The sequence below is a fragment of the Pogoniulus pusillus genome, chromosome 36, assembly GCF_015220805.1.
Source record: "Pogoniulus pusillus isolate bPogPus1 chromosome 36, bPogPus1.pri, whole genome shotgun sequence".
In the NCBI taxonomy this organism is placed as follows: Eukaryota; Metazoa; Chordata; class Aves; order Piciformes; family Lybiidae; genus Pogoniulus; species Pogoniulus pusillus.
The window spans coordinates 8,815,263-8,841,949 of NC_087299.1; the positions used below are offsets into that span (position 1 = coordinate 8,815,263).

Sequence of the window (26,687 nt, forward strand, 5' to 3'; positions counted from 1 at the left end):
AGCCCTTACTCAGATGAGAGAGGAATACAGAAAATAGTAATGAGAGCCTCAAGATAGGAGAAGCCCCAAAGCATGACAGCTTCCCTCGTTACTGAGCTGGACACCCCACAACTCTTGTTTCACACAAGTTATTTCAAACAGATGAAGTGAGGCAGCAAGAGGACAATTCTGTTAGGGTGCAAGGGTGCAGCAGAGCCCCAGGGGACTATTTCCTTCATCGCCACAAGGATGTTCAACATCCACAAGCCAGAACCCAAATACGACCTTGACAAGGGATTGCAAAGCACCACCTCGTACTGCTCCCTCTCCTTCCTTACAAACACACATAGAAACAGTCCTGTTCAACAATTCACAGATCCCCTCCCATCTGTGGGTGCTGACTGCTCAGCTCCCAGCACAGCCAGTACAATCCATCCAACTGAGGGGCCAGCAATAGTCACATCCCCAGCACAGAGCTCCAGAGCACCACTTGGTATTCAGCAGTCTGCAGTATGCTCCCTTCCCAGGGAGCCAAGAGCACATTTAACAGACCTATATCAAGCCAAATGCTCACATCTCCAGAAGAAACCTGCTGGCTGGTTAGCCACTACTAACCAGCCTGGTTTGAGCACCACTGCAAAGTTCAGCATCGCTTTGAATTCCAACCCACTGTCTTCCTTAATGCAAGTGAGGCTGCTCAGCTCTTACATGCAAAGTGAAAGAGGTTGAGTCCCACATGTTTGTCACCCCAGCCACATTCCAGTCATTGCATCAGTTCCATTCAGCAAACACCCAGCTCAGACTCAAGCATGGAGCAGAGGCACTTTGGGAAAGGTGCTAGAAGGGGCATTTACAGAGAACACAAAGGAGCACTCTCTGTAACCATCTTCCAGTGACATTTGTCGTTCTCCTTACCTAGAGCACCACAAAATGTGTGGCACTGATGGCCATCTTTGGCTCTATAAAGGAAAACACAATGCAACCAAAACCCAGGAGCAAAGAGGCACAGAAAAGTGCTATTTTATCAGGCAATGTGATGTGACAGCTCAGCACTGGAGCTGGAGTCAGGCACTGGAATCAGCTGCCCAGGGAGGTGGTGGAGTCACCAACCCTGGATGTGTTCAAAGGTCATTTGGATGTGGTACTTGGGGATATGGCTGAAGGTGAATCTTGTAGAGCAGGGTTCTAGGTTGAACTTGGTGCTCCTGAGGGGCTTTGCCAACCTGGGTATTTCTGTGACTCTGTAACACGTTTCATGACAAACATTCTGCAAAGGCAGAGATGCAGTTTCAGAAGATGTGCAGTGGAAGGACACCCAGCTCCCTTCTGGCCACCCATTATCTGAGTGCAGAACTTCCACAGCCAGTTCATGCAGTTTCACAGCTCCCTGTCAGCAGTGCAATTATGGCCATGCCTAGGAAGGAAAAAAAAAACCACCACCAAAAGAAAGCCATGTAGAAGTGTGGGCAGCCACAGCTGGCTTTTGAAAGAGAGCTGGAGCTCCTCTGGCTCTGCATTATCACACCCAGGCTCATGCCATGCCAGTGAGAACCACAGGGAATAACACACAGAGCCAGCTTGGTTTGATCCAAACTAAAGTAAGCTCTTCCCCTTCACCTGAATAATGGAAGGTTAAAGAAGATCTAGGCAAAGGTTGGAGTGTGTCTCCTGCCTTAAAACAATCCCACATTATACATTCATCCCTTCCATAAATCCCCCTTGCCTCCCTATTGACCAGACAAGATAACAAGCAATGTCTCATTGCTTAATTAAACCTAATTTATTCCTCCCCAGAAACACCAGCTAAGGTTTTGGGCACTTGACTGCATGCATTTGCTGCTGACCAGCACCCAGGAGAAATAGCAGCTAGAGGTGAGCTGCTCCCACGCTAGGCTCAGAGCCAAGCTTGTCATAACCAGCCTGAGGCTCAGACAAACTCTTCCCAACAGCAAGCCCTCCTCTCCAGACCTAGAGCTGCATTTTTGTTACCACCAACATTTTACTCTCAGGAAGATGCATGTGGGGAGGACAAAGAAAGAGCAAAGTGACTTGCAACGAGTTTATCTCTTCTCCAGCTCTCGTCTCTGATGCAGTGCCCACATGGAGGATCCTGCGGCGCTCCTCGCAGCAGCCCTCTGCTCCGTCAGACACCTCAGGCTCCAGTGCACCACCGTACACTTGGGCAGCATTCCAGCCTGGATCCCATCCACCTCTCAAGCCATGGAGACATGAGGCAGGCCCAACAACGTGTAGCACTTCTAGGGCAGTATACTTGCTGATTGCTTCCTTGACTATTGTTCACAACAACCAGCTAAGACACTGCCAAAGAAACACTCACAGCTGGCATCACACAAGGAGGGAGGTTAGGGCAGGTTGGTCAAGCTCCTCTTCTCATTCACGGAGGGGAAGGGTCTGGGGACAAAGAAAAAGTCAATGAAGCAACTGCAGCAGTACTTGAAGGCTGTTTGTTGGATTGTTTTCTAAGGGAGAAGAGGCTCCAGCCCATAAACCAACAATTACCCTGCCCCTTAGCCCCAGTCTGGGTTCCAAATGACTTCTGAATGACCAATATTAACGAGACAAACCCAGCTTACTTGTCTGCAATCCATGTTTATCTCAAGGAGCTGCCAAGTGTCACACACCACCGTTCAGGCAAGACAGTGGAAGAATTCAGTGTTTCCAGAGGCTTAACAGTTTAAAACATAAACCTGTTTAAACGCTTGGAGGGTCCACTTGTCTGCACAGCTCTGCTCTCAGGTCACACCCATGAGATGCTGGAAAGAACCCACTGAGAACACAACCACCTGCAAAACAAATGGAAAAGGGACCAATACTCCTCTGTACTAAAGCCTCTTGGCTTCCTTATTGTACAGGTGGAACAGCCTGAGATACACACGACCAGGTGTGAGCATTCCTGCAATCCTCAGTTCCTGGAAACACAGAACTTGTGAGGAGACACCCTTCAGGGCAAAGCAATTCTTCACTCTTGCATCATAGCCTCTGCAGCAGGTTATTACTCGAGGGCCTCTTGTGCAACACTGCAGCATGAAGGTAAAACATGCTGCAGGACCAGAAGCTCTCTGCCTTTCCTCACCTTGGACTTCTTTCACTGACCCATGGGCAATGCTATCTCTGTATATTGAGACATCTAAACCTTCTGTTCCCCTCCTAATGCACCAGGACACACACTCCAAAACTCAGGAATTTGGTTTCTGTTTGGATAGAGAGAGCTCAGAGTTTAGATTCTGTCTTGCTCTCATCCTGTTTTCACAGAATCATGGAATTGTGTTGGCTGGAAAAGACCTTTAAGATCATTGACTCCAACCATCAGCCCAGCACCACCACTGCCACTAAACCATGTCCCCAAGTGCCACATCTGCACTGGTTTTGAACACCTCCAGAGATGACAGCTCCACCACCTCCCTGGGCAGTCTGTTTCAATGCCTGACCACTCTTTTGCTACAGAAGTTTTTCCTAGTATCCAACCCAAACCTCTCCTGGTGCAAACTGAAGCCATTTCCTCTTGCCCTATCACTTCATGCTAGGAAGAAGAGACCATTTCCTCTTGTCCTATCACTTGATACTAGGGAGAAAAGACCATTTCCTCTTGACCTATCACTTGATACTAAAGAGCCTCCACTGGGCTCCAACCTCCTTTCAGGTACTTGTAGAGAACAATAGTGGTTTCCTCACAAACTGCATCTCATCTACCAGCAAGTTCTCAGAAAGCTGCCATCCTGCAGAGAAAGGCAGGAACTGGAGATGCTTCAAGCTGAAGAGCAGGTGTTAAGTTAAGCCCCAAACTCCTGCCTGTTGGAATGCCCAGCGTGGGTTGGGTTTTTTCCCCCTAAAGACACACAGAAATCCAAAGGGAAAAAACCTGCTGGGTTTATTGCAAGAGTCAAAGTTCAGTGGCTTCTATCAGGCAAAGGGGAAAGCCACTGCCCTCCGGATGGTATTAAAGAGGACTGACAAAGGTGAAGTGCTCTGAGAACACACCAGCAGAGCAGAGAGCAGCCATACCCACCAGGCACTGTGATAAGTGGAGGAGGAGGGCTCCGTTCCCTGGGTCCCTGGAGACAGCACCAATTAATTAACACATCACTCCTTGACTGTCACCTTTCCACCTGAAGAAAAAAAAGCAAACAATTCCAAAACATCAAAATCAAGACTTGACAGCAGTACCTATCTTTCTGCCCTGAAAACGTGTCCCACTCTGGAACTGCCTTGTTTAAACAATGACCTAATCATCCCTCCACCATTTCCCATCAGGATCAGAACAAACCAGACTATCTCAAAGGCAATTAACAGGTCAGGGACAAGCACAGCTATAGGAGAGAAAAACAATCTGGTGCAGAAGAGGAGGATACTACTTCATCTTTCATCCTTCCCTGGGGACACAGGAGACTGCAGAATTGCTGTTTTGGGGACTGCAAAGCTCTCTTTTGAGCCAGTAAAAATTAAGCATGACAGGGACAGGGATAAAGATGCTTTTAGGAACAACCTTGTATCTGTGCAGCAGAATAATGATCCTGCTTTTTATTTCTCAATACATTTTACCTGCCCTCTGCTGCTTGCTACCTATAAGAATTCCCAGTGCTTTAGGAAAGGAAGAACCAAGTCACCCAGCTGAAAGTACTGAACACTCTGGGAGCACATGGAGCAGCAAAACCACTCTGGTATTGCAGCCTCACAGGAAAATTGTAGGTCTGCAGAGACCTAAAATCATTTAACTGGTTATTCACTGCTGGGGCTGCAGCTGATGAGGTGGTGTTGGGTCATAGGTTGGGCTTGATGATCTCTAAGGTCTTTCCCAACCTGATTAACTCTGTGATTCTGAATGCAAGCACTAGCACTACCAGAGAAAGTTAGCCACCCCTTGAGCTTGCTCTGATTTCTAGGTGGTCAGAGCTGGATTTCCAGTGATGGCTGACATGGGACCAGCACTGAAGTCTCGTGGGGAAAGCAAACAACTTGGCCAGTTGAGCTAGACGAGACCTCTGCAGAGGTGCTGGCCAGCAAGCCCAGCAGCTTTTCCTTTTCAGCAGCCTGTCTAGCAGAAAGTCCTTGTCCTCTCCCTTTAGTTCAAGCACCTGGCAAGTTTCCTGCGATTGTGCACTTATGGCAAGCATTCTGCCTTAGGGAACTGTGGCCAAAACCTACCGATGGCAGCACAATGTGCAGCAGCATCTCTGTGCACAAGTTAAAGGCCAGAGATACAACTTCAAGTTTACATGGCCACAAGATGTGCAGTTGGAAGTGCCAGTTATGGGCTCATCTGCCCCCAGAAAGGCATCTTTTTTTCTGCAAAGAAAAGCTAACACCTGACCTGCTTCACCTCATGTTGGCTGCTGGGGTGCAGTTCCTCAAGAGAGGTGACCCACTCCACACAAACCACACCAACACACAATGATCTTGTCCCGGGTCAAGCAGCTAGATTCAAGTTTTTGCTTCATCTGTCACTGTGTGGGTGACAGAGCAGCAGGAAAAAGCTATCTGGTGGATCATGTAACAGTGGAAGGAATCAGCTTGTAAAGAAATCACTACAATAACCCAAGAAGCTGATGGGTGTGGAAGGTGGAAACACTCTCCTGCTACAGAAATACTGCATTCCAAGAAAGATAATGAGTCCTGCCAGGTCAGATCTGTGGCACTCCTTTTGTCAGCACTGAAATATGCCATACCATGAGCTTCAATTCATTGAGCACATCTATTTCCAGTTCCTTCCCAGCATTGTGTCATCCTCAAGCTATGGCTGACCCAGTCACAAGCCTTGGAGCTAGAACCTGAAGAATTAGAGGCAATTCCTGTAGAGATTTGGACAACTCCTGCTGGAAGCCTTGATGCAAACAGATCCTCTCTCATTGGAAGTTTCAAACGCTTCCTGTTTTAAGGTGAAACAAAGTTGGGTTTTTCCATCTGTGACATTCATGGGTGAGGTGTAGCAACAGGAGAAAGCTTGGGTGAAAAAAAGTGAAGTTTTCAAACTTCAGAAGGACTTAGGTTGAAAGAGACTCCTGGCTATAAGTTAGTTCAACTGCCCACTGTAAACAAGGCTAACTCCAAAACCGGAGCAGGATGCTCAGCGTCTTTTGTACAGGCTGTTATGCAAACCCACAGCATTAGAGCTAAGGGCTAGCTGGGACCATTATTCTTACCAGCATGAACTGGCATCCCAGAGAAAAATCACCCTCGAGCTACACCAAGCCACTCGTGGTGGGTGCAGAGCAAGAACAAGTTCTCTTTTCTCCCCAAGGTGTCAGCTTCTGCTGTTAGCAGCCTCCTCGGAGAGGAGGAAGTGTCTTGCTTCTCCAGACACAGGCACTTTGCTTGCCTTTCAACCTCACAGGCAGATTTCCCTCTTCAGGATAAGAACAGAGTTGATCAGCTGTGACTTGGCTTGGCTACAAGTCCTACGATGAGGACCCTGGGGGTTGAGTTAGTTCCTCCCAAAACAACCCAACGAGCACTGTATGATTCCATCTGCTGCTGCCGCTCCTACAGTGTGCTACCAAGTCTGGTTCTAGTCTCTGACCCTCAGCCATGTTCATTAGGCATTGCTATTATCATACTTCTCCTGTCACTTTCTTCTCATCCAGGCTCCCTGTAGCACCCCAAGTCCCCAAACACAGCACACAGCCTGCTTCACAACTCCTGGCTCCTTTCTCCCTTTAATTAATCAGAATGCAGAATCTTTCCTTATGAGGTACATTGACTCGACCCTAGGCAGGAAAGATACTTACCAGTTTCTTACAGCTCTGGCAGGAGACGATCCAGCTGAAGTCCAGCTAAGCTTCCCAGTGCCCTCGACTTCCCAACGCCAGGTCTGACACCCTGCAAGCAGGCTGAGCACAGGCTGCAGGGAGATGCAGACACCTGCTTCTGAACTCAGCCTGGCTGCAAACTCCAACAGTTCCTCCTTCCTTGACACAGCCACAGCTCCACCCCAGAGCTGCCACCACTCCTGCAGGCCAACCTCAGCTCGTAAGGAAATGGGACAATGCCTTTGCAGTGAGTCACAGGCTGCCTGCAACGAAGCAGAAGAGGAAAGAACAGACTGCATTAGCAGTTTCTTTCTGTAAAGCACAGCAAGGCAGGCCAGAAAATAAACATCACACGAGAGAGGTAAGTGGCAGAATGACAGGGAAAGGACAGGGCCCTAGTGTGAGAGGGGCAGCACTTCTACCTGCGGGACAGCTGAATTCCTGAGCCACCCGATTCTCAGCTCAGAGGGACAGAGCCGTTTGTGTAGCAGGCTATCTTCACCTCATTGCAGGTGACAAGTGGAAAAGCAGCAGCAGTTGTGTGGCCCAGGGATGGCGTTGCAGCTGGGAGCCAGGTCTGCTCTTGGTAGCTTCTCTCCACAGCCTTTCCTGCACTCTGAGAAGCACAACAGCTCTCAGATAGAGCAGGGAAAATTCGGGAAGGAGTTCAGGTTCTGGCTGCCACTCAGTCGCCCTCTCCACAAAGTGCAGACACAAAAATCCCATAAAACGTGGTCCAGCTGAGGACACCAGGAAGGAAAGCTGGAGCAAACATCTCCTCTGCTCCTTACAAAGGAAAGCTGGAGCAAACATCTCCTCTGCTCCTTACAAAGCATCGCGTGCAAGGTCTATCGCATCTCACCCAAGCGAATCCTCCTCTGGGGTCTCACTGGGCCTGGCTGATATCGCTGGCTTAAGCAATATTAAATCCCCACATCAAAACAAGATAAAGCCTTGGAATTAACATTCAGCTCACTAACTGAAGTTCCTCACATCCTGTGCAACGAGAAACACACAGAGAGCACACCAGACCTAAGCCTTCCTCTGCAGCAGGGTTAGACAGGTCATTCCTTGCCAGATGCAGAGCAATTTCTTCCTTTCCAGACTGCCTTTTGCTTTTCACATGAAGACAGGTGTAAAAAAAGCCCCCCACTTTCCTCATTCTAGTAAATTCTTTCCCCCTTGTAATAACAGCATTTAACAAAGCTTTCTTATCTTTTTTCCTCTCTCAAGTGTGATCAGAGATGTCCAGCAGCAGCATCTTTGACTGTAAGCTCTTTAAAGTACTCCAGCCTCAGTGGCTGGAGGAGTACCTAGCACTCGTGGTACCAAGCAAGCTGATGCACCATCCTATTTCACATATGGAACCTATTGCATCTTATCTCTTCCCTTTACACAATTCCCTTCCCATATCTTATCTAACTTAAATACAACACAGGGCCTGAACCCAAAGGTTTAAGCAGAAATGTTCTGTGGTCGTTTGTCAAATGCCATAAACTTTGATTCTCCGAAATAGCATCACGGAGGTCACAGAGTCAACCAGGTTGGAAAAGACCTCTAGGATCAGAGTCCAACCTAGCATCTAACCCTTCTAATTAACCAACCCATGGTACTAAGTGCCTCATCCAGCCTCCTCTTAAACACCTCCAGGGACGGCGACTCCACCACCTTCTCAGGCAGCCTGTTCCAATGCCAATCATTCTTTCCATGTAGAACTTTTTCCTAACGTCCAGCCTGGGACATTAAGGAGTTGGCATCCTGGAGTTCACACCAACAGCTCACAGTTCTGCTAGCACCTGAGTTGGCACCTATACATCACAGGATCAGAAAGGCTGGAGAAGACCTCCAAGACCATCAACTCCAACCATCGACCCCACACCACCACTAAACCATGTCCTTAAGTGCCATGTCTACCTGTTTTTTCAACACCTACAGGGATGGCAACTCCAGCATCTCACTGGGCAGCCTGTTCCATGCATGACCACTCTTGCAGGAAAGATTTTTTTCCCAACACCCAATCTAAATCTCCCCTGGTGCAAACTTGAGGCCATTTCCTCTTGAGGCCCTTCTGCTTGTTACTTGGGAGAAGAGACCAACACCCACCCCACTCCAACGTCCTTTCAGGGAGCTGTGAAGCACAAGAGATTCTCCTCTCAGCCTCCTCTACTCCAGACAAAACAACCTCATCTCAAGTCATCTACACCTACATAAGTGCCATGAGTTTTTGTGCAGACATGCCCCAGACTAAATTCCTGTCCAGCAGTGAGTTGTGCAAAAGGGTAAAGCATGGTGGATAGTGCTGCTGTAGCTCCTGGAACCAAGGTCACCGCTCTTCCTAGCCAGCCCCGCTCTGCAGCAGGCAGGATAAGCAGAGAACACCAGGCTAGCCAGGCTTCTGCTGACTCAGTGCCTCAGGAGAGGCCTGGGCAGAGTCCATGCACTGCAGGTTTCAGAGCACTGCAAGCCACACAAGCACCATGACTCATTAACTGAGCGATGCACAAGCGCCAGCCAGAGATCACAAACCTACAGTCAGTGCTGGCAGCAGCCTCTACTCTACTTGTGGACATGTCAGTCCAAAAAAAAACCCCAAACCAGAACAAAACAACAAAACTTGTTGGTTTATAGCCTAGAAGCACCTGGAAAAGACAAGTTTATCCAGCCCAGGAAGTTCCTGACCTGTCCTGCCTAGTTCAGTCTACTGGGACAGAGAGGACACTGCCAGGATGATAGCACAGCTGTGGCCTTCCTTGCTCGTTAAGACCAGACTCCTCCTCGTATTCCAGCTACAGTAAGACTTCCATCTCAGCTCTTCCCTTGCAAAGAGCTACAACAGCAGACTCATCACCAGGGGAGAACATTTACAGTAAGACTCAAGAGAAGACAACTCAAACTCCATTTTCAGTAGTACAACATTTGCTTACTCTAATTCCTCTTACCAAAGCCTTTTTCTTGTCCACTGGGTGAAAGATTCCTATGCCAGGGAGAAGGTTGCTGCAGCCAGGCTGGACATAGCTCAGATGTTTGGTCACTTCTCCTACAACACAATGCAAACAGAAAAAAACACATAAAAGTCAAGGCTGGAATTTGAGTCCCACAGTTGTATAAGCCCCTTCAGCTGAGTCCCTCTTTGGAAACAAAACAATGGCTCATGTGTTAATAAACTTCACTCCATATGTATTAAGAGATGGTCTGTACCAGTTACTGCAAGATTACTGCCTTTCTACTCTCAAAAGACAAGGAAACACAGACTTGCCTATGAAAGGGACCAGCAAGTTTCACTGCATACACAACACCAGACCCCAGCTGATACAGGGAACAGCTGTAAAGGACAAGCAGGAACAACTGTAGCTGATGAAGAGGAGGATGGACATCTTTCCAGCAAGGAAGCCCTGGTGTTTGGTTTCTCACTTAACCATCTTCCTTCAAAGGCCACAGTAAAAGTCAGCACAAAGGGAAAACTTTTCAAACTCTGCCTTGAAAATCCTCTACTTCTGCCATGCTTTGAGACAAGGTACAGGCACTGAGGTGTCAATAGGTCAGGACAGAAAAAAGCTCTGTTCTCATTACTGGTACTTACTTATTGCCTCACTTACTTCCTCGGCCTGTCCATCCTCTGTGACACAGAACAGGATGAAACAAGAGCAAAGTACCAGGGAACACAACTGGTCAGCTAGCACAGAGACTGTTTTCAGAGGAGCCTTTCCTTTCCTGCTCTGATCAAACTCCTTCTCTAAAGCTTACCCATGGTTCTATCTATACATAGGTGTCTTTTTGTCAGCCTTTAAGTGAGAGGAATGTTCCCAGGCGAGGGAAAGGCTCCTCTCCTATGTGCTCTAAGTTATCTACAGAACCGATAACCCCCATGGTCGTTTGCACACACACCTGAAAGCTGATAAGCAGGCGAGTGATGCACAGAACGCCCGGGTGCAGGGAAAGCCAAACCCCCTGAAGGCTGACCAGGGGCAGTGGGGAGCAGAGCCAAGCACAGCATAACGGCTCCCTTTCCCCGTGGGAGCATCAGCTGACAACAGCATTTCAGCTGCATTATTTATCCTTCCCATTACAAAATTAATGCAGGGGGAAGATGCTGAGCCAGGTGACAACAGCGGGAACAGCACAAACTGTCCCCTCCATCCTAGGTGTGGCAGGAGAGGGGGAGAGCTGTCAGGTCCTCGCAAAGAGCAAGGCACTAACCCCTCAGCTTCCTCGTTGCCTAAAGCAAATGCTGCACAGGACAAGGAACCAGAGCGGCTAACCCCACCTGAATGCAGTTACCTGCGTGTAAAATCACAGAAGCAGCCAGGCAACTCCTCAGAACCACCCAGCCCTCAGCACACCCAAGCTGCTAAGCACCCTCCTGAGCTTCCCCTGCACGGCTGCAGCACATCCAGGCAGTGTGAGCACACAGCTGTTACCTTATGGGACCCCTCAGAAACTCCACACGCACCAGCATCCCCACCCGCCCTGGGCACCTGGGCATGGGGGGCTTAAAGGAAGTGGGGTACAGAGAAAGAAAGAAAACGAAAGCCAAAGGAACTCTCCTTTACCCCAACAGAGCGGACCAGCAGGGACAGTTACTGCAGTATTCTCCTAGAGCACTCTCAAGCCTTCGCAAAGTTTCCCCAGCTGTGCATTCTCACCCAGACCACCACCACCTCCCCCAGCCCCACGCAGACACGAAGGAAGTGCAGATAAAAGCCGGCAGGGAGTAAAGCAGAGGGAGACAGGACAGCCGCAGGGACACAGACTGCACCCACCTGGGCAGGACAGCAGGTCTGAAAAGCTCCAGTTCGGTGGGCGGCTTCGGGGGTCTCTCAAGGAGGTCTTGTCAGCAAGGCAGCTGCAAACGGCAGAGGCAGATCCCTCTGATGCAGCGGGATCCCTGTGGTCACACAGACAAAGGCGGGCTCAGGCCTGAACAAGCCCAGACAAGCCCCAGGAAAGCCTCTGGCTGAGCCTGCCCCTCCGCAGCGCAGCGCAGCCAGCCCGCAGCGCGCCGCAGCCAGGTGCCACGGCCGGGCCCCGCCGGCCCTCGGCTCAGCAGCCTGTGCCAGCGCACAGCTCACTGCTGCAGCGCAGCAGCAGCGACGGCAGCGATTGCAGCGCACTGGCACCTCAGCACACTTGTGCCAGGGCTGAATTTCGTCGCTGGCTGGAAGAAGCCCACGTCAGGAGGAATGCAAAAGGTTCCCGCAGGATTCCTCCTGGCCAAGGAATGCGACCCACAACTTGGCAATCACATCAGGAGCTGCACACACTGCAAAAGCAAACTGGCAGCCGAGAGAGACACTGCAGCAGTGACATCAGAAGCCCATCGGAGCAGGTTTGAAATGCACTTCCCATCCCGCCCATCCATCAGGAGCTGGACACTTTCCTCCTGCCAGCCCATGCAGCCTCAGCCCACCCCTCCCAAAATCTGCTCCCCCACCCCAACACTAATTTTGTCAGAGAAGCCAGGGGTGGGGGGAGGAGGCTGAGACACCTCATTCATCCTCCAGAGAAGCACTTAGTGTGCACACAGCTAATTAATAAGGAGCCCTTCAGAGACAACTGCAGCAGCCTCCTCCCTGCTCACACAATGCAGAGGTTTCTCCTCTCCTGTGGCTCACTCAGTGCTCACAGCTACTTTGCCACACAAAGCTGCAGGGCCAGATGCCTGCTTCAGTGCAGGACAAGCTCAGAGCTGCTGCCTTGCTGGGCAACTCCGGGGGTACCTGCTCCCAAAGGCACAGGATCAGGCCCATTACATCCAGAGGATAACAGAAGGAAAAAACAAACCTGCACCAAATGAAGCCACACACAACTTCTGGGAGTTTAGATTACTGTTGGGTTGCTTTCAGATTTTTTGTCTGGGGGACTCTTGCTTGGTTTGTTTGGGATTTTGGTTGTATGTTCTGGGGGGTGGGGGGGGGGAAGTTGTCTAAAGAGGGTTTGAGGGTTGTTTGCCTTTTCTGGTTTGGCTGGGGGGGTTGGTGTGGCTTTGGTTTGGGTTTGTCACTGAGGGGTTTTTAATTGGGTTGGGTTGTTTGGGTTTATGATTTGCTCGTTTAGGGGGGTTGGTTTGTTTCCCTGGTTGCTTGGATGCATGGTGTTGTGTGAGGCACCCAGTGGGGACTGAGGGGCTCCTAAGGGTAGGTGAGAGACACCCAAATGGGCTTGGGGGCACCCGGGGTGGGTGAGGGACACCCAAATGGGGTTGGGAGGCACCCAGGGACAAGGTTAGAATCATAGAATCAGTCAGGGTTGGAAGGGACCACAAGGATTAACCAGTGCCAACCCTCCTGCCAGGGGCAGGGACACCCTACCCTAGAGCAGGCTGCACACAGCCTCAGCCAGCCTGGCCTCAAACACCTCCAGCCATGGGGCCTCAACCACCTCCCTGGGCAAGCCATTCCAGCCTCTCACCACTCTCCTGCTCAACAACTTCCTCTTCACGGCCAGTCTGAACCTACCCATCTCCATCTTTGCTCCAGTGGGTAAGGGGCACCCAAAGGGGGTTGGGGGGCACGCTGTTGCACCAAGAGCAGTTTAGGTTGGATGATTAGGAACACTTTCTTTACTGAAATAGGGGATGCTCTTCAGATGGGGGCTGCAGCACAAGAGGAGGATCCCCAGGTGTGCTCCCGGGCTGTGCCAGGCTCCACCCTTACACATACAGCTTCCTTCGGGTTGACCTTGTGGCATCACCGCAGGCTTGGGCACACCTGGAAGCTCCATCTACAGCAGGGTTTGAAGCCAAACGCTTGAGATTGGCCAAGCACCGGTGGGTGTTAGTCTGGCAGACCCCAGGCAGATTTAATGGCTGGCAACAGACTCCTCCTATTCACCGGGCAGGACCACCACAGGCACAAGCCGATTTTTGTCACTTCCCAGACAGCTGAGACACTTCACACTTGAGCAGAAAAATGAAGCTGAATGACCTTGTTAAGTGCAGACATTCGGAAGCTGGCAACCCAAGGCTTCCTGCAGGCATGCTGGCACCGGGACTGAAGGGGGTTTTGAAGGACTGGCATCCTGCCATGCAAGGGGCAACTGCTGCCTTCAACCTGCATGAGCTGTCACCACTTCGAAGCCACATTCCCAAACTCAGTCCATTAAGGATGGGTCTCACTGATGAAAGCTCTCCAGAGCATGGAAACAGCAACTAGCAGCTGAGCTACTCTTGCTGTTATGCCAACTCAGCATTTAGGGCTCTGCTGACACTTGGGGAGCACTTGAACTGGCCTGAGAGAGGCCTTATTGCTAAAGCAAGCTGCCTTCAGACACAACCTGATTAGAGGGGAGGAAGCCCTTCCCAGAGTGAAATGCTGGAGGCTGCTGCCTGTTCTCTACAGCAGCAGTGGGAGGCAGAAGAGCCAGTAGCTAAAACCCAACATCACAGGTTCAGCTTAAGCTAAGCAGAGAAACTGCATCTAGGATTGAAGCTCGGTGCATAGGCAAATGCTGGACTATTTTAATCTTCAAATTCAGCTGAATCACCTTCCTGATGTTCTGGTTCAGCCCAGCAGTCTAGTAGACTGAATCACAGAATGGTTTGGGTGGGAAGGGACCTTTGAAACTCATCTAGTCCAACTCCTCTGCAGTTAGCAGGAACATCCCCAGCTAGATCAGGTTGCTCAGAGCCCCAGCAAGCCTCAACTCGAAAATCTCCAGGGATGGGGCTTCCATCACCTCCCCTGGGCAAACTGTTCCAGTGCTCTACCACCCTATGGTAAAGAACTTGGTCCTAACGTCCAATTGTGCTGGTTTGAAGCTAGCTGGAATAGTTAATAAGAGCAATTAGATTATAGGCTGTGAAAAGAAAAAACAATCATGATGTCTGCTTCACTCACAGGCTTGCAAGGACACAAACATAGATAAGACAGTCTGTCTGTCAGAGCTTGGTGTCTGTTTTCTCCCTGGGCTTCTGCTGTTCTGCTTGCATCTGTGTAACCCAATTAATCATTCTGCTTCTAACCCCTCTTCCCTATCCTTCCAGCTCATCTTGCATGTGAGGTAGACTCTGGAATAAGGCAGAGGAGTGGAAAGAAGGTGGAAGGGCAGTTGGGAGCCCCTCCTGGGGACTGGTTTCTGGATTACCTTTAACCTGTATATAAATACATGTAAGATCTAACTGTCTGCTTGTATATTGTGCTAAGCTGTAAATATAAGGCTTCATTCCTTAACTCCCAGCCAGCTGAGTCTAGTCTGGATGATTTCATTTGGGGGGAGAGAGGGGAAGCGAGCTGCAGGTAACTCCCAAACCATCAGACCCATCTAAATCTGCCCTTCACTAGTTTAAAACCATTGCCTCACTGAATTGTCACTGCTTAGTAGTCAGTTTCCTTTAGCAGATCCCTTCTATCCTCAAACTCTAGGGAACTATGATCTGAATGTGAATTTACTTCACCTCGTATTTTAGCTTGACAGCTTTATCCTTAATCACAGCACCATATATTAGTTAAAAGCTTGCACTGTCTGCAGACATTAGCAGTAGGTTTTAACACCTGATGACAAAGAGCAATACATATGCAGAGGAAAATGAGCAACCATCTTCACTGGGCAGCAGCTGGCTGACCTCCAGCCTGCAGCCAAGACATCATCATGCCAAGTTACCATATCACCTACCAAGGGTTAGAGGCTACTCTCAAATGAGATGGAGGAGAAGAGCAGCATCAGTGCCTCCTTTAGGTTCTCAGCCATTCCAACCCTCTCCCCTCAAAGGTACCACTCTAGAGGCAGATCCATGGACAGGCAGTCACTAACGTGGGGCTTCTCTCTCCTCAAACACATCCCTTAAGGTAACATTTTGGGTAAGCAGGAGCACAGTTCAGGCTTTCTCCAAAGCACACATTTCCAGGGCTCCTTCACAACAGCAGGTAAGCAGGGGGCTTTGCAGCTATCCACCTGGAATGAGCAGAGCATCTCTTAACTTAATTGCAACTGGGTGACCTGTTAATGAGCAGAAAGAGGGTGTACAACACTAGTTACTGTGCTCATGGTGGTGTCTATTGCATAACCCTAATAGCTTCAGTATTAGGGCTATAGCCAGGCCCTCTCACTCCTATCAGGAGCATTTCTCAGACACTGTGCATAACATAGCCCAAGGTCTTCACACAAACCTGACAAACCTCAACAACCTGTTTTTCACCTTCCACCGTGGAAACGCCTTGCTTAGCATCTAAGTGGGGAAATGTCAGCAGTGAGTGGCTGGAAGGCATCCCCCTGCAGTGCCACAGGCTTGCACAAGTCCCCTCAGCTGATCTGGGGTAGCACCAGGCTCCAGCAGAGCTGAGTTAACTGCCGTGTGGGCAAGCTCAAGGGCTGTGCTCACATCAGGTAACACAGCTATCAGCTCGCACTGAGGAACGTGAGCCTCGCCCAGCTACCTCTCCCATGCTGCAGTGCAGGAGTATGAAGGCACATTTCACCTGCCAACTCAACTTGATGATGTGATTGGGGTCTAAGTACAGCAGCACTCCACTCCTGAAGCCAGCTCTCTGCTGGAGTGTTCACTTGCAGTAACTGGAGCAGGCCTGGAGACTAAGACACATTAACCAGATGGAATTGAACATAAGCATAAGGAAGATCCTCAGGCGGCTAGAGGAGCACAAGTTGTCATCAACTGGCTGACTTGAAAGCTCAGATACAGGTCCAGCTCTCCTCAGCTCCTCTGCCTGCTGGCAAGGCTGCTGCAGACATAGCTGCCTGCACATGCATGCTTTGTAGAGGCTAATTACAGCTAATGAGATGGGAACAAAGACTCCTTGGATGTAAAAAGGGAGCAGAGTGGCTAGCACCAGTGAGCACACCGCTGCTCAGCAGATGCTTAAGTTGCTAGACCACTGGTGCTCCATCCATCCTGCAAAGCCTGCCACAGCCAGACAAAGGACCCAGGTCCTTCCAACCCTGGACCTAGCTGATGTAGCACTTGACTCGTTCTGTAAGTGTCCCATTGTGCAAGCACACCTGCCAGTGCTGGGCTTTCCTGCTCTTCACACATAAGGACAAAGCAACTGGAAAGGCTGGTGAAGATCTGGCAACAAGAAGAAAGAAGCCCTGAGACACAGATCTGCAGAGTTGACTGAGCCTTCCCAAATCCCTCTGTGGCTTGCAGCTTCTCATTGATCCTCTGTGGCCCAGGCTGCTGGCAGCAGTTATGCTTTGTCCAACAGGGCAGAAGTATCTTGATATGAGGAAAGACCATTTCACAGACAGTGGCCTAGTACACAGGCCACCCCTGCACACCATGAGCTAGTCTCCCCTCACCAGTGCACAGCAACTCAGGTCCAGCTCTGTCTCCTGTGCTACTTCTGTCTAAACAGCCCAAATCACCAAAAGCATCATTTCCCAGAAGCTCCTGGTCTCCCAGAACACTGGCAAATTCTTTCCTGAACCATTTTGTAGGTGGAACAGCTTGGGAACCCTTCCCCTTTCTGCAGGAACAGGAAAGAGAAGCAGAGTGATTAGCACAAGGAACAGGACTAGTTCAAGCACAGAGCAAGGGGTGACATTCCAGGCAGCTGAGTGTTTCCAGTGACGACCAAAACATCTGACTGCTCAAACTCAAGTGCCTTGTTCACTCTGATAGTCTGCTTGGCCTTGCTCAGACATGTACCAGGCTATTTTTTCCTTAGTAGGAGTCTCTCTCCCCCATGATCAGATAGAAACCAATGCAAGGAGACACACACCAGATCTCCAGGCTGCACAGGAGATGGCATCCAGCAGTATCTGAGAGGTTCAGGTACACCTCACACGTGGACCTGGCATGCAACTGCGCTGTCAGAAAGGACTGCCCAGGGAAGTGGTGGAGTCTTTATCCCTGCAGGTGTTCAAAGAAGGTGTAAATGTGGCACTTCAGACCTTCATGGTTTAGTGGGCATGGTGGTGTTGGGTAGATGCTTGGACTCAGTCTTAGAGTCTCTTCCAACCTTAAGGACTCTATGACTTGCACCACAGAGACTGAAAGATGCAAGGCTGCAAAAGCCCCAACTTGAGGCATTTTTGACACACTATTTTTCTGCAATGCAAAAACCTCTCTGTGGCGTCAGGGAGCAGAATGCTACAGGACACTGCCATCCCTTCACTCCTCTAAGCAGCCTTTAATCCCCTCCTGGACTGCATCACTCCTCCCCACTGTCACACCCACTCACAAGAGCAGGGCCTGGGTGGCACAGGGATTCTGTGCACTAGCTGGTGGAACAAATAAAGAGCAGCAAGCTGGAGACACAGCTTCAGATCAAAAAGGCAAGACAAAAAGACAGGCTTCTGTACTAAGGTCGTAAGAGCAAAGGGTCACAAGAAACTGAAGTCATTCAGTCCCCTCCCTTGGGCTGAACTTGGGCTAGCTACAATTCATCAAGTTCACCTTTTCACTGCTCTCCTTGCATTTGCATCAGCATCTGACTTACCTGTCTCAGAAAAGCAGGGGCCTCATCAGTCTCTTGCATGGCTGTGGCTCTTACAGAGAAGGAAGATGCTGCCCAATTCACTCATTCGACCTCTCCAAAGGCGCAGACCAAGCCTCAGCATTTGCTCTGGCATGAATCCAGTAGGGACTGAACTAAGAATAGTACCCAAGGTGAAGGACAGAGCCTGCTAGTAGGATTAGCTGGTGCAATTACAGGTAGCAATTCCCTGCTACTCAGAGGCTTTATCATCAAGCAGCAAGAGAAAGGCCTCTTTTTTCTCTTGGTGAAGGTTTGGGGCTGAGTTGTTTGGGTTTTAAGGACGGCAAGGCTGAAAGAGCACACTGCAGCTGAAGGTTGCAGGACTGCAACATGGTGTGCTGCTGCCTCCCTCTGCTGGGAATCCGGCAGGCAGCAGAGCCAGCTGAGGGGACACCACGTCCCGGGGCCAAGGCATCCTGTCCTCCTCTATGAGCCCGCGGGGAGACACCCCCACTGAAGGCCTCCGCAGATGCCCAAGGGGGCAGGGCTGCAGCAGTAAGGAGGGGCTCAGACGGAAGATGCTCATCACGTTTGCCCTGCTGGTTCACAGGTGGAGACAAAGGGGCACTTTGGGCAATCGTCTGAAGAGCACTGGGCCTCTTTGCTGTCCGTTTTTTGCTTCCTCCCCCATCCCCCAATGCCCAGCAGACTGCAGGTATTTTTAGGGAACCAGTGGAGTTTTCTGCACGAAAAGGGGTCAAGTTCAGTTGCCTCACATACAGCGCTGCATAGGGAGGGGAAGCCTATGCAGCAGCAAGCATCTGCCTCTGCATCCAAGGAACAGTGCAAGGCCAGCAGAAAAGTGACAGCTCTGCTAGCCCAGCCATGCTTTGTCTGCTGCTGCTGCCACCCCTCGATTCCTCTGTAAATGACTGCCATGGTAAGAGATACTTTTCCTAACCCATCCTTCTCCAAACTCCCTGCTTGCTCCTGCCTAGTGAAAACCAGCTTTGGACCCACTGAGCTGGTACTGTGCAGAGCAGTCATGCAGAGTCACAAAATGCCAGCTTGGAAGGGACTCCAAGGATCCAACCTAGTCATTAAGAACACAACTGCAGCAACCCAGAGCTCTGGAAAACACACATGCAGAGGTCTCCACATCCCTCCTGGCTGCTACTGCAGCTCTTCAAGATGGATGAGGAGAACACAGCAAAAAAGGTCAATTTAAAATCGAACAACACAGTTCAGACACACAAATGACAGCTCCATGTTCACACTCCAAGTGCCTGGTTTTAGACCCTGTGCCACTCAAGTTTGTAGCACTGAACACACCAACACTTCCAGTAGTATGTCTCAGAGTGGAAAGCTTTCTCTCCAGAAACACTCATCACATGTAAATCTGAGTCAGTTTCTTAAAATAGAGGGCCTGAAAATAAGCATCAGCTAAATATTATCATCATGAAAGCTACCTAGCAACAGAAATAAATTCATTGCATGATGTATTGGACCTGTGTGTCACAGAGGCATGGTCAGAATACAAACAACTGACCACTGCAAGTTGTTTTTTTCCCCACCACATCTCCTGCAAATTTTGCTTCTCCAATACCAAGGCATCAGTTCAACAGCACCAGAGGGAGCTACACATAAGTGAGTGTCCCTTCTTCTCCACCTCAGTACAACTTGTGTAGTGTAAGGAGTCACAGAACTCCTTAAATCCATGGCAGCCCTGCACCTGGCCCATGCATCAGTGAGTCTTCTCCCACTCTTGCATTGCCCCTTGGGGTGTGCTTCTCTGAAGAGGAGGAGAACATCTGACCAGGCAGCCTGCAGGTTGCAGTCTTCCTCTGCAGCAGCACTACTTACTGGGGTCCCAAAAAAGGCTGTTACCAACTGCAGACTTTTAACCCCTAGTAGGTAAGATGAATGAACTGCCCTCCCTCCCACCACTTGCCTCGGGGTACTGCTCAGACACCCTGTGTGTGCTGCACACCACCCAAGGATCACCTGCACTGCATCAGCAGTTCCCCAGCTCTTGGTTCCACACTTCCATCACCACTGTGCTGCATCTTCCATTTTCATCCCCATACAAGACAGCAGCCTGGCTGAGGCCACTGCAGAGCAGGTGCTGCAGCGGTGCCTTGTCACCCAACTTCAGTTGCCCTGCTGGAGTCTTGCCGCTTCCTCATCGAGGCTGTTACCCGAGCTCTTACAGTAAGCCCCTGGGGACACATCTACATGGAGCACCATCCCTTCTTGCAGTTGAAGGACATCCAGGAAAAGGATGCTGCATTGTACTCAGACATAAGGCACTGCACTTGGCCAACTCAATCGCTAAATGGCTGGGGGTGGGAAGCAGCAGAGTCCAAGGGTTGGCTGTCACAGCGCTTGCAGCAGCATCTTTCAGCCCTGTGCAGTCTGCTGTTGTGTGTGTCCCCCCCCCTTTTCCCTGCAATGTCCTTCTTTGCTGAAGACTTCTCAGACAGGGCTTTTGCTGCAGTGCATCAAAGAGCGGGTGACTTGCCAGCAAACCACAAAGTGCTCCCTCCTCTCTGCTTCTCGCCCATCCAGCCAAGGCACACGAGCCGACACTTGGCAGTGGGACACAAAGCAGCTGCCCAGCCTGTCTGTAGGGCTGAGCCCTCAAGAGGAGCAGGACTGGCTTGCACTTTGAACTCCTCCAAGTGTACACAAGGATCCTGCTCAGTTCTACCCTCTGTGCCACCATAACCACATTCCCAACAGCTTCTCTGCAGAGCACTTTTGTCTCTGCCCTGAGGCGTGCTGATGTTACCAGCTCTGCAGGCAAGGCAGCCTCAGAGCTAGAACAGTCGCTGGGATTCAGCCCAGGCTCTGTCTCCTCAGGATCACAACCCAGTGTTCTGACTCGCGTGCTCCTCCACACACCAGGCTAACCCTGGGGTAGGCTTCAGTGACCTGATCTCTCCTGACCTTCAGTTCAAGGATTTTTGCCTCAGGCCCCTCTCTGCCCAGAGCAGTTCGGATGTTGCTCTCAGAAGCACCACAGACACCTTCAAGCACCTCTACAAACTGCAAGAGAGACAGGTTAAGGCAGCACATTCTGCTGCATTACCACCAGGAGTCATTCTGGTTGCAGAAGACATGCACGTTTGAACACACCCCTTATCCAGCTACCGAGTCTGGTACTAAACCATGTCCCTCAACACCACATGTCTGCATCAGTTAGCAGGAAGAGTGTTCTTTACTACGGCTAGAGATACACTCGGGTATTGCCGGGGAGAAGGCTTGCGTGGGGAAGCACTTCAGAGCCTGGGAGCTCCACAGAAGCCAAGATGCAGCACCTGAGGGATGACCTCAACCAGCAACTTTCTCCCCCAACTACCCCCAGTCTGACGGTGACCTTCAAAGCTGAAAATGGCTTTCCACATCACTTCCCTTTGTTTAATCAATTGGTACTTTATCAGCCAACTCTCCACCTTATTCTGAATGCCAGAACTGGCAAAGGACTTATGGCTGATGCTAAACTGCAACCCACTGGCATTTTAGCCTTAAGAATTCCCCCACCAACTCAAGGTCAGCTAGTTCAAGGCCATTTCCAGGCTTGTCTTCAATACAACAGACTCTTGTCCGTGAGCTTTCTAGGGCAGGGACCTTCTTTTGTTTTCACAGGACTCAACACAACTTCTGCAGCTAAAGCAAGCAAGGGCATCCTCGGTAAGCACAGCCTCACTTAATTCTGCTCTTTAAGTCAAGGGCAGAACACTTTCTTTCTATTCCCCACAAGTAAGCTTTTAAAATGAGGCAAGCTCTGCCCTCTGTTTATAAACACTCAGAGTTATTTGCTGCAGAATATTGATGTGAATTAAAGCCCATTTAGATTTGCCAAATTTTAGTTCTCACTCACTCAGCAGTAGGGACTCTCCCTTCTCAAAAGGTCAGCTGTCTGAAAAGCAGGGGACAGGCACACCAAGGGTAACCAAATGGCAACCTTGCTGCAGCTCAGCTCTCCCAGCATAATTAGACATTCTAAAGGCTGAGCTGGAAAAAATTACATCTTAAGGACATTTACTCCTAGGCATAGGAGGTAGGAGAAAGAAACATTAAGATTCCTGGCACAGGGGAATTCTTGTGTTCATGTGTCAGACAGGGATGGGCAGAAAGCAATTTACAGCAGCTGGTGAAGCTTTTAAATACACTGGTGCATCACATCACACAAGTGAGCCAACAACTTCCCCCACCCCTTGCACTCCTGATCACTCTGGATTCTGCAGCTCAAGAGCCAAGTGGAAGAACCTGCAGAGGTTTTGCAAGCAGCAGCCTCCCTTTCTCCCTTGCCCCAGTCCCAATGTTTCAGGTCTGTAGGAAAGGGGACACAACTGCTCTATGCTTTACATGCCACAGGAAGGGAAGCACATCTTCTCTTTCCTCATAGACTGGCATTACCACCAGTCACTCTCCCATTTAGATTGCCCTTTGTACCAGAGCCCCCCCTCACACCACTTCTGTCTTTCTTCACATGTAAAACCAGACCTCTGGGAAGCAAGAAGCCCAACAAGAAGAGGTGAGTTTGCTGCAGTGCTAGGGAATACCCATGCAGCATGGCATTCCTAATGGGGAGGGGAGCAGAAGCACATCCCAGCTTGGTAATCAGCTGCATCCCTATAGCCTGCACACAGCCTGCTGCTGCTCTACGCTACATTAACCTTAGCAGCACCTACAAGAGTTAAACCAAGCTGCAGACATACCCAGATATCTAGCCGGCATGTGCCTTCTGCAGCGGGGCACCAGGCACAGAACCCATGACCTTCTCCAAAAATAGCCGCTGTCATTTGACCCCACCTCTCTTAACCCTTTCTGCACCAGCCGTGGGAACAGGTAAGTAACAGCAAGCAAACCACCACTGACATCCCACTCACACACAGGTGGCAAAGCAGTCTCCTCAGAGGCTCTGGCTGTAACCACAAAGCACTTGGTGTGGCATCTCTCTGTGCCAGCTCATGAGCCCCAAGGGCTGGCACTAGGGATAAACCTCCTTCTATTTTATCAAGGTAGGACTTGGTCAAGACACTTTACTCATCAGAGAAAGGACTCTAGCAGAAGCAAACACCCTGGGCAGCCCAAAAGGCTAAACCTCACTCTAGCATCAATATGGCAGCCAGGAAAAGAGTGCTGCTTCCCAGAGCAGTGACTGGCTCTAAAGGAAGAGAGCTGAAATATGGCCTTTTACCAGACACAGCTAAGTCAACATTTCAGAGGCAATAAATCTACACCCTCAGGCTTTTCAGTACACTGGTTTATGTTATAGTCACACTCTCTGGATATCTATCATGTTGGATAGCTGTAGGCATAGCACAGAAGTTTAAGGTGGTACTGGAGGACCTGTTAAGACTTAATGCATGCTGAAGATGCTTTCCCTGAGGTGTGCAAAGTAAGGACTGCTAGGGCAGTATGGGATGTACGAGGAGAAAGAACATGAAAGCTCATCCTCCCTCCCCAGTCCTTGCACTCTGGTGCTATCTTTTGCAACTTCCCCTCCCGTTGCTCAGCACAGGAGGATTCTTTGCCCTGAATTTCCTTCCAGTGGCATCTCATCAGTTATGCTTCACCTGAATGTGGGAGCACCATTATGATGACAAGTCAGTAATGGGCACCACTGCTGGAAGTGCACAGATCTCAGATTTGGTTCAGTTGCATCAGTTACAATCATTCTTATTCTCTCTAGCTGGTAGGCAGTCATCTTGCCAAGACTGCCAGGAGACATGAAGAGATCTTTTTCAGGAGGCTTTCATGCCCACTTCTGGAAAAAAGAACTTCAGAGAGCATAGCTGCCTCCCTGCAGTCCCCATGCTTGTACCACCTTTGCTGAAGTCTGTTCTGTTCAATTTAGAGCAGTTTGGGTTTACGGCAGAGACCAACTTGCCTTTGTGCTGGTTACCCTTCCACAGTGTTCCTATGTTGGAGCACTCTGTCACACTCCTTAACCCTTGGTGATTTAGACCAAGATCTTTGTATTTTGTTCATGCTCTACCAACATGAGTGATTCTTCACTTATGCATAAAAGTACTCCACTAATGGACTTACTCTTTGCTCGTTAGTATGGTGACATAAGGCAACCAGAAGTAACAGTGCTGGTGGGGTGCATAAAATCTGCATCACAACCACCTGAGTTTCAGTTACTTCAGCTTGTGATTTACATCATGCAGCATTCAAGGGCTTGTGCTTACATCCTCTCACGCCTTCAAGACTTGGGGCCAGAGATCTCTGATGGAAGACACAGAAGTGCCACTGAATTTAAGAGGACTTTGCAGGTGAGGGTGCCTAGGGGCTTGCCTCTACCAGCAGCTTGTGCTGTGTGACCTTGAGAGATCAAGCTTTGGTCTGACGAGGAGAACACTTACCTTTGCTACGGCTCTGCCTGCCTTTTCTCAGTCCTTGTGCAAGCACACGATAAAAAAAGCCACCACAATTACAGATCTAATCAATGTAAACACACCCCACTACTCTCAAATAAAGTTGCAGGCACAAGTAATTGCCTCAGCGGGGACAAGAGCACCCTGCCTGGTGTCAAGAGACATCACTAAGCAGATTAGTCAAATATTTAGTCATTTCAGATGCAGCTAATGTCATCCAGCATCAACCCCGCAGCAGCAAGGACCTGACGTGGTATGTGCAGTAAGAACTGACTGCTCAGTAGCTTTTCTCACCCTCCCCCCCCCCCAGACATAGAATATGAAATCCATATCTAGAGGGACTTTAGCACAGTTGACTTTGCTGTTCTGCTATTTCAACAGAATCAACAATTGCTCTAATTGCCTTTTTTTCTCCTGCCCCATTCATTCATGCACTTACCACGGCTCTGGAATCGAGCAGAAGCTACATTTTCATTAATGCAAGTGCTTTTATCCTAGGGAAATTAAAGTTGCCAGCAGACAGTTATGTCCAAGTGATGCTTTTTCCTTTATAGTTACAAATGCTGTCCTCTTGCCAGTAACAAATCATGTGCAGCCTGCACATTTCTCCAGAAAATGCAAGTTAAACTTCTGCAGGGAAAAAAAACACAAAAGGAAGCTGTGCTGACACATTTCCAGTGCAAATTCGACTTGTGAAGGCTGGAGAAAGGTATTAACGCTTGGAGGTCAGGAGAGCACTCCTCACAGGTTCACAGGGCACACTTGGGAAGCTCAGCTCAGCGATACACAGGAGGATATGGTCTTTTGGGAGAGGGGTGCTGAAGCTGAGGGCTGAGTCTGGACATTTCAGCAAACAAATGGGGTTTGAACAGTTTGCTTAAAAATTGGGAGGCAAAGCAAATCGCTTTGGGCAGCAAAACCCCCGAGTGCAGCTGGCAGCTCCGGAGGGCTCAGGGCTACCATGGAAAGGGGAATCCCTGGCTAAAGCTGCTGCTTTGCAGATCACTTGAAGGAGAAAAGCTCTGGCACTGCTGCACTCTTAAAGCTGCAGTGTCCAATTTCTCCTTCGTCCTCCTGCATCCTGCCACACAAACCCCCGGTTCTCCGCGGGGGTGACGGGGAGTGAGAATGGGGAGACAAGCTGAGAAGTGCCAGCGCAGGAGGACAGGAGGGGAGACGCAGGAAGTTTCCTCTGCTGAAGTGCTGCAGCAGCCTGCGCGTCCTGCTGCACTCCTGCAAAGGCTCTGCAGCTCAGCTCGGACTGCAGCACAACTGCACCAGCCTGGAGGCATCCAAACCCCACCACCTGCTCTGGAAATCAGCAGCAGTCATCATGCAAACCCACAGCTCCTCGCAAGTCATTCCAGTAGCTTTCTTTCTGGCAGGATTATTTGTTTAGTTTTTAAGCAGCAGATTAAAAAAGACTTTACTGATTCAGCTTCCCTCATGTTGGTCCCAAAGAGCATTAAAAAGGCAGAAAAGAAACAAACTGAATGAAGTTGAATTAGCAAGCACAGCACACCCCAGGAGTTGGGACCTGAGAATCTTTTCTCGATTATAAAAGATCATCAATTATCAACCCAGCCCTGCAGGAGGAAGGACTCTGCAAAATGCCTCCTTTCTTAAAAGAGCATGCAAAGGAAAGAGCATCCATTAAGCCAGGTTAAGAACACACATCCCCTCCTCCCTCCCTCAGAAGTTCTCTCTTCTTACCCCAAATCCACTCTGCAGAGCTCTGCTTTGAGAGATGAAGCGTTGTCTAGAGCAGCAAAAGTTGCAGGCAGCTGCTTCTGCGAGGGAGGCAGGACCTGGCATAAGTAGTGTCAGACGGGTCCTTGCTCTGAAGTGATGCCGGGAGAGCCCAGAGCTGTTCAGAGAAGCAAGGGAGGGGAAAAAAAAAAGGGGGGGGGGGGAGGGGGAGTTAAAAAGTCTTAAATCCCTGACACTGCAAGATCCCTGCTCCTATAGGATTGTGTCTCAAAAGCAAGCACTCGCTGTAACACAGCTCTGCTCCTGGCAAGGTGGAGACTGAGCCACTCCACTGCCTGCTGGGTCTTCTCACCTGGTGATGTTGCTCCCACAAAGGAAAACTGAAAAGCAGAATCAGACGTCTGCAGAAGCCTCTCAAACATACTCTGCTTCCACCTGAGCTGGTCTAAACGTGGGGTGGAACTCCCCGAGAA

At 49.9% G+C, this 26,687-nt stretch overlaps 1 protein-coding gene across 1 annotated transcript; it reads right to left on the reverse strand.

Moving 5' to 3' along the window:
• Positions 1-1,744: 1,744 nt before the first annotated feature.
• On the reverse strand, positions 1,745-26,636 carry LOC135190411 (uncharacterized). Its single transcript, XM_064171765.1, has 8 exons — positions 26,586-26,636; positions 26,218-26,312; positions 11,504-11,628; positions 9,683-9,780; positions 6,723-7,006; positions 4,007-4,106; positions 2,688-2,783; positions 1,745-2,391 (listed from the first exon to the last, which is right to left on the reverse strand). Exons 1-6 carry the CDS (start codon positions 26,634-26,636, stop codon positions 4,073-4,075), a joined length of 687 nt encoding a protein of 228 aa, XP_064027835.1. The 3' UTR covers positions 1,745-2,391; positions 2,688-2,783; positions 4,007-4,072.
• Between the last annotated feature and the right edge of the window lie 51 nt (positions 26,637-26,687).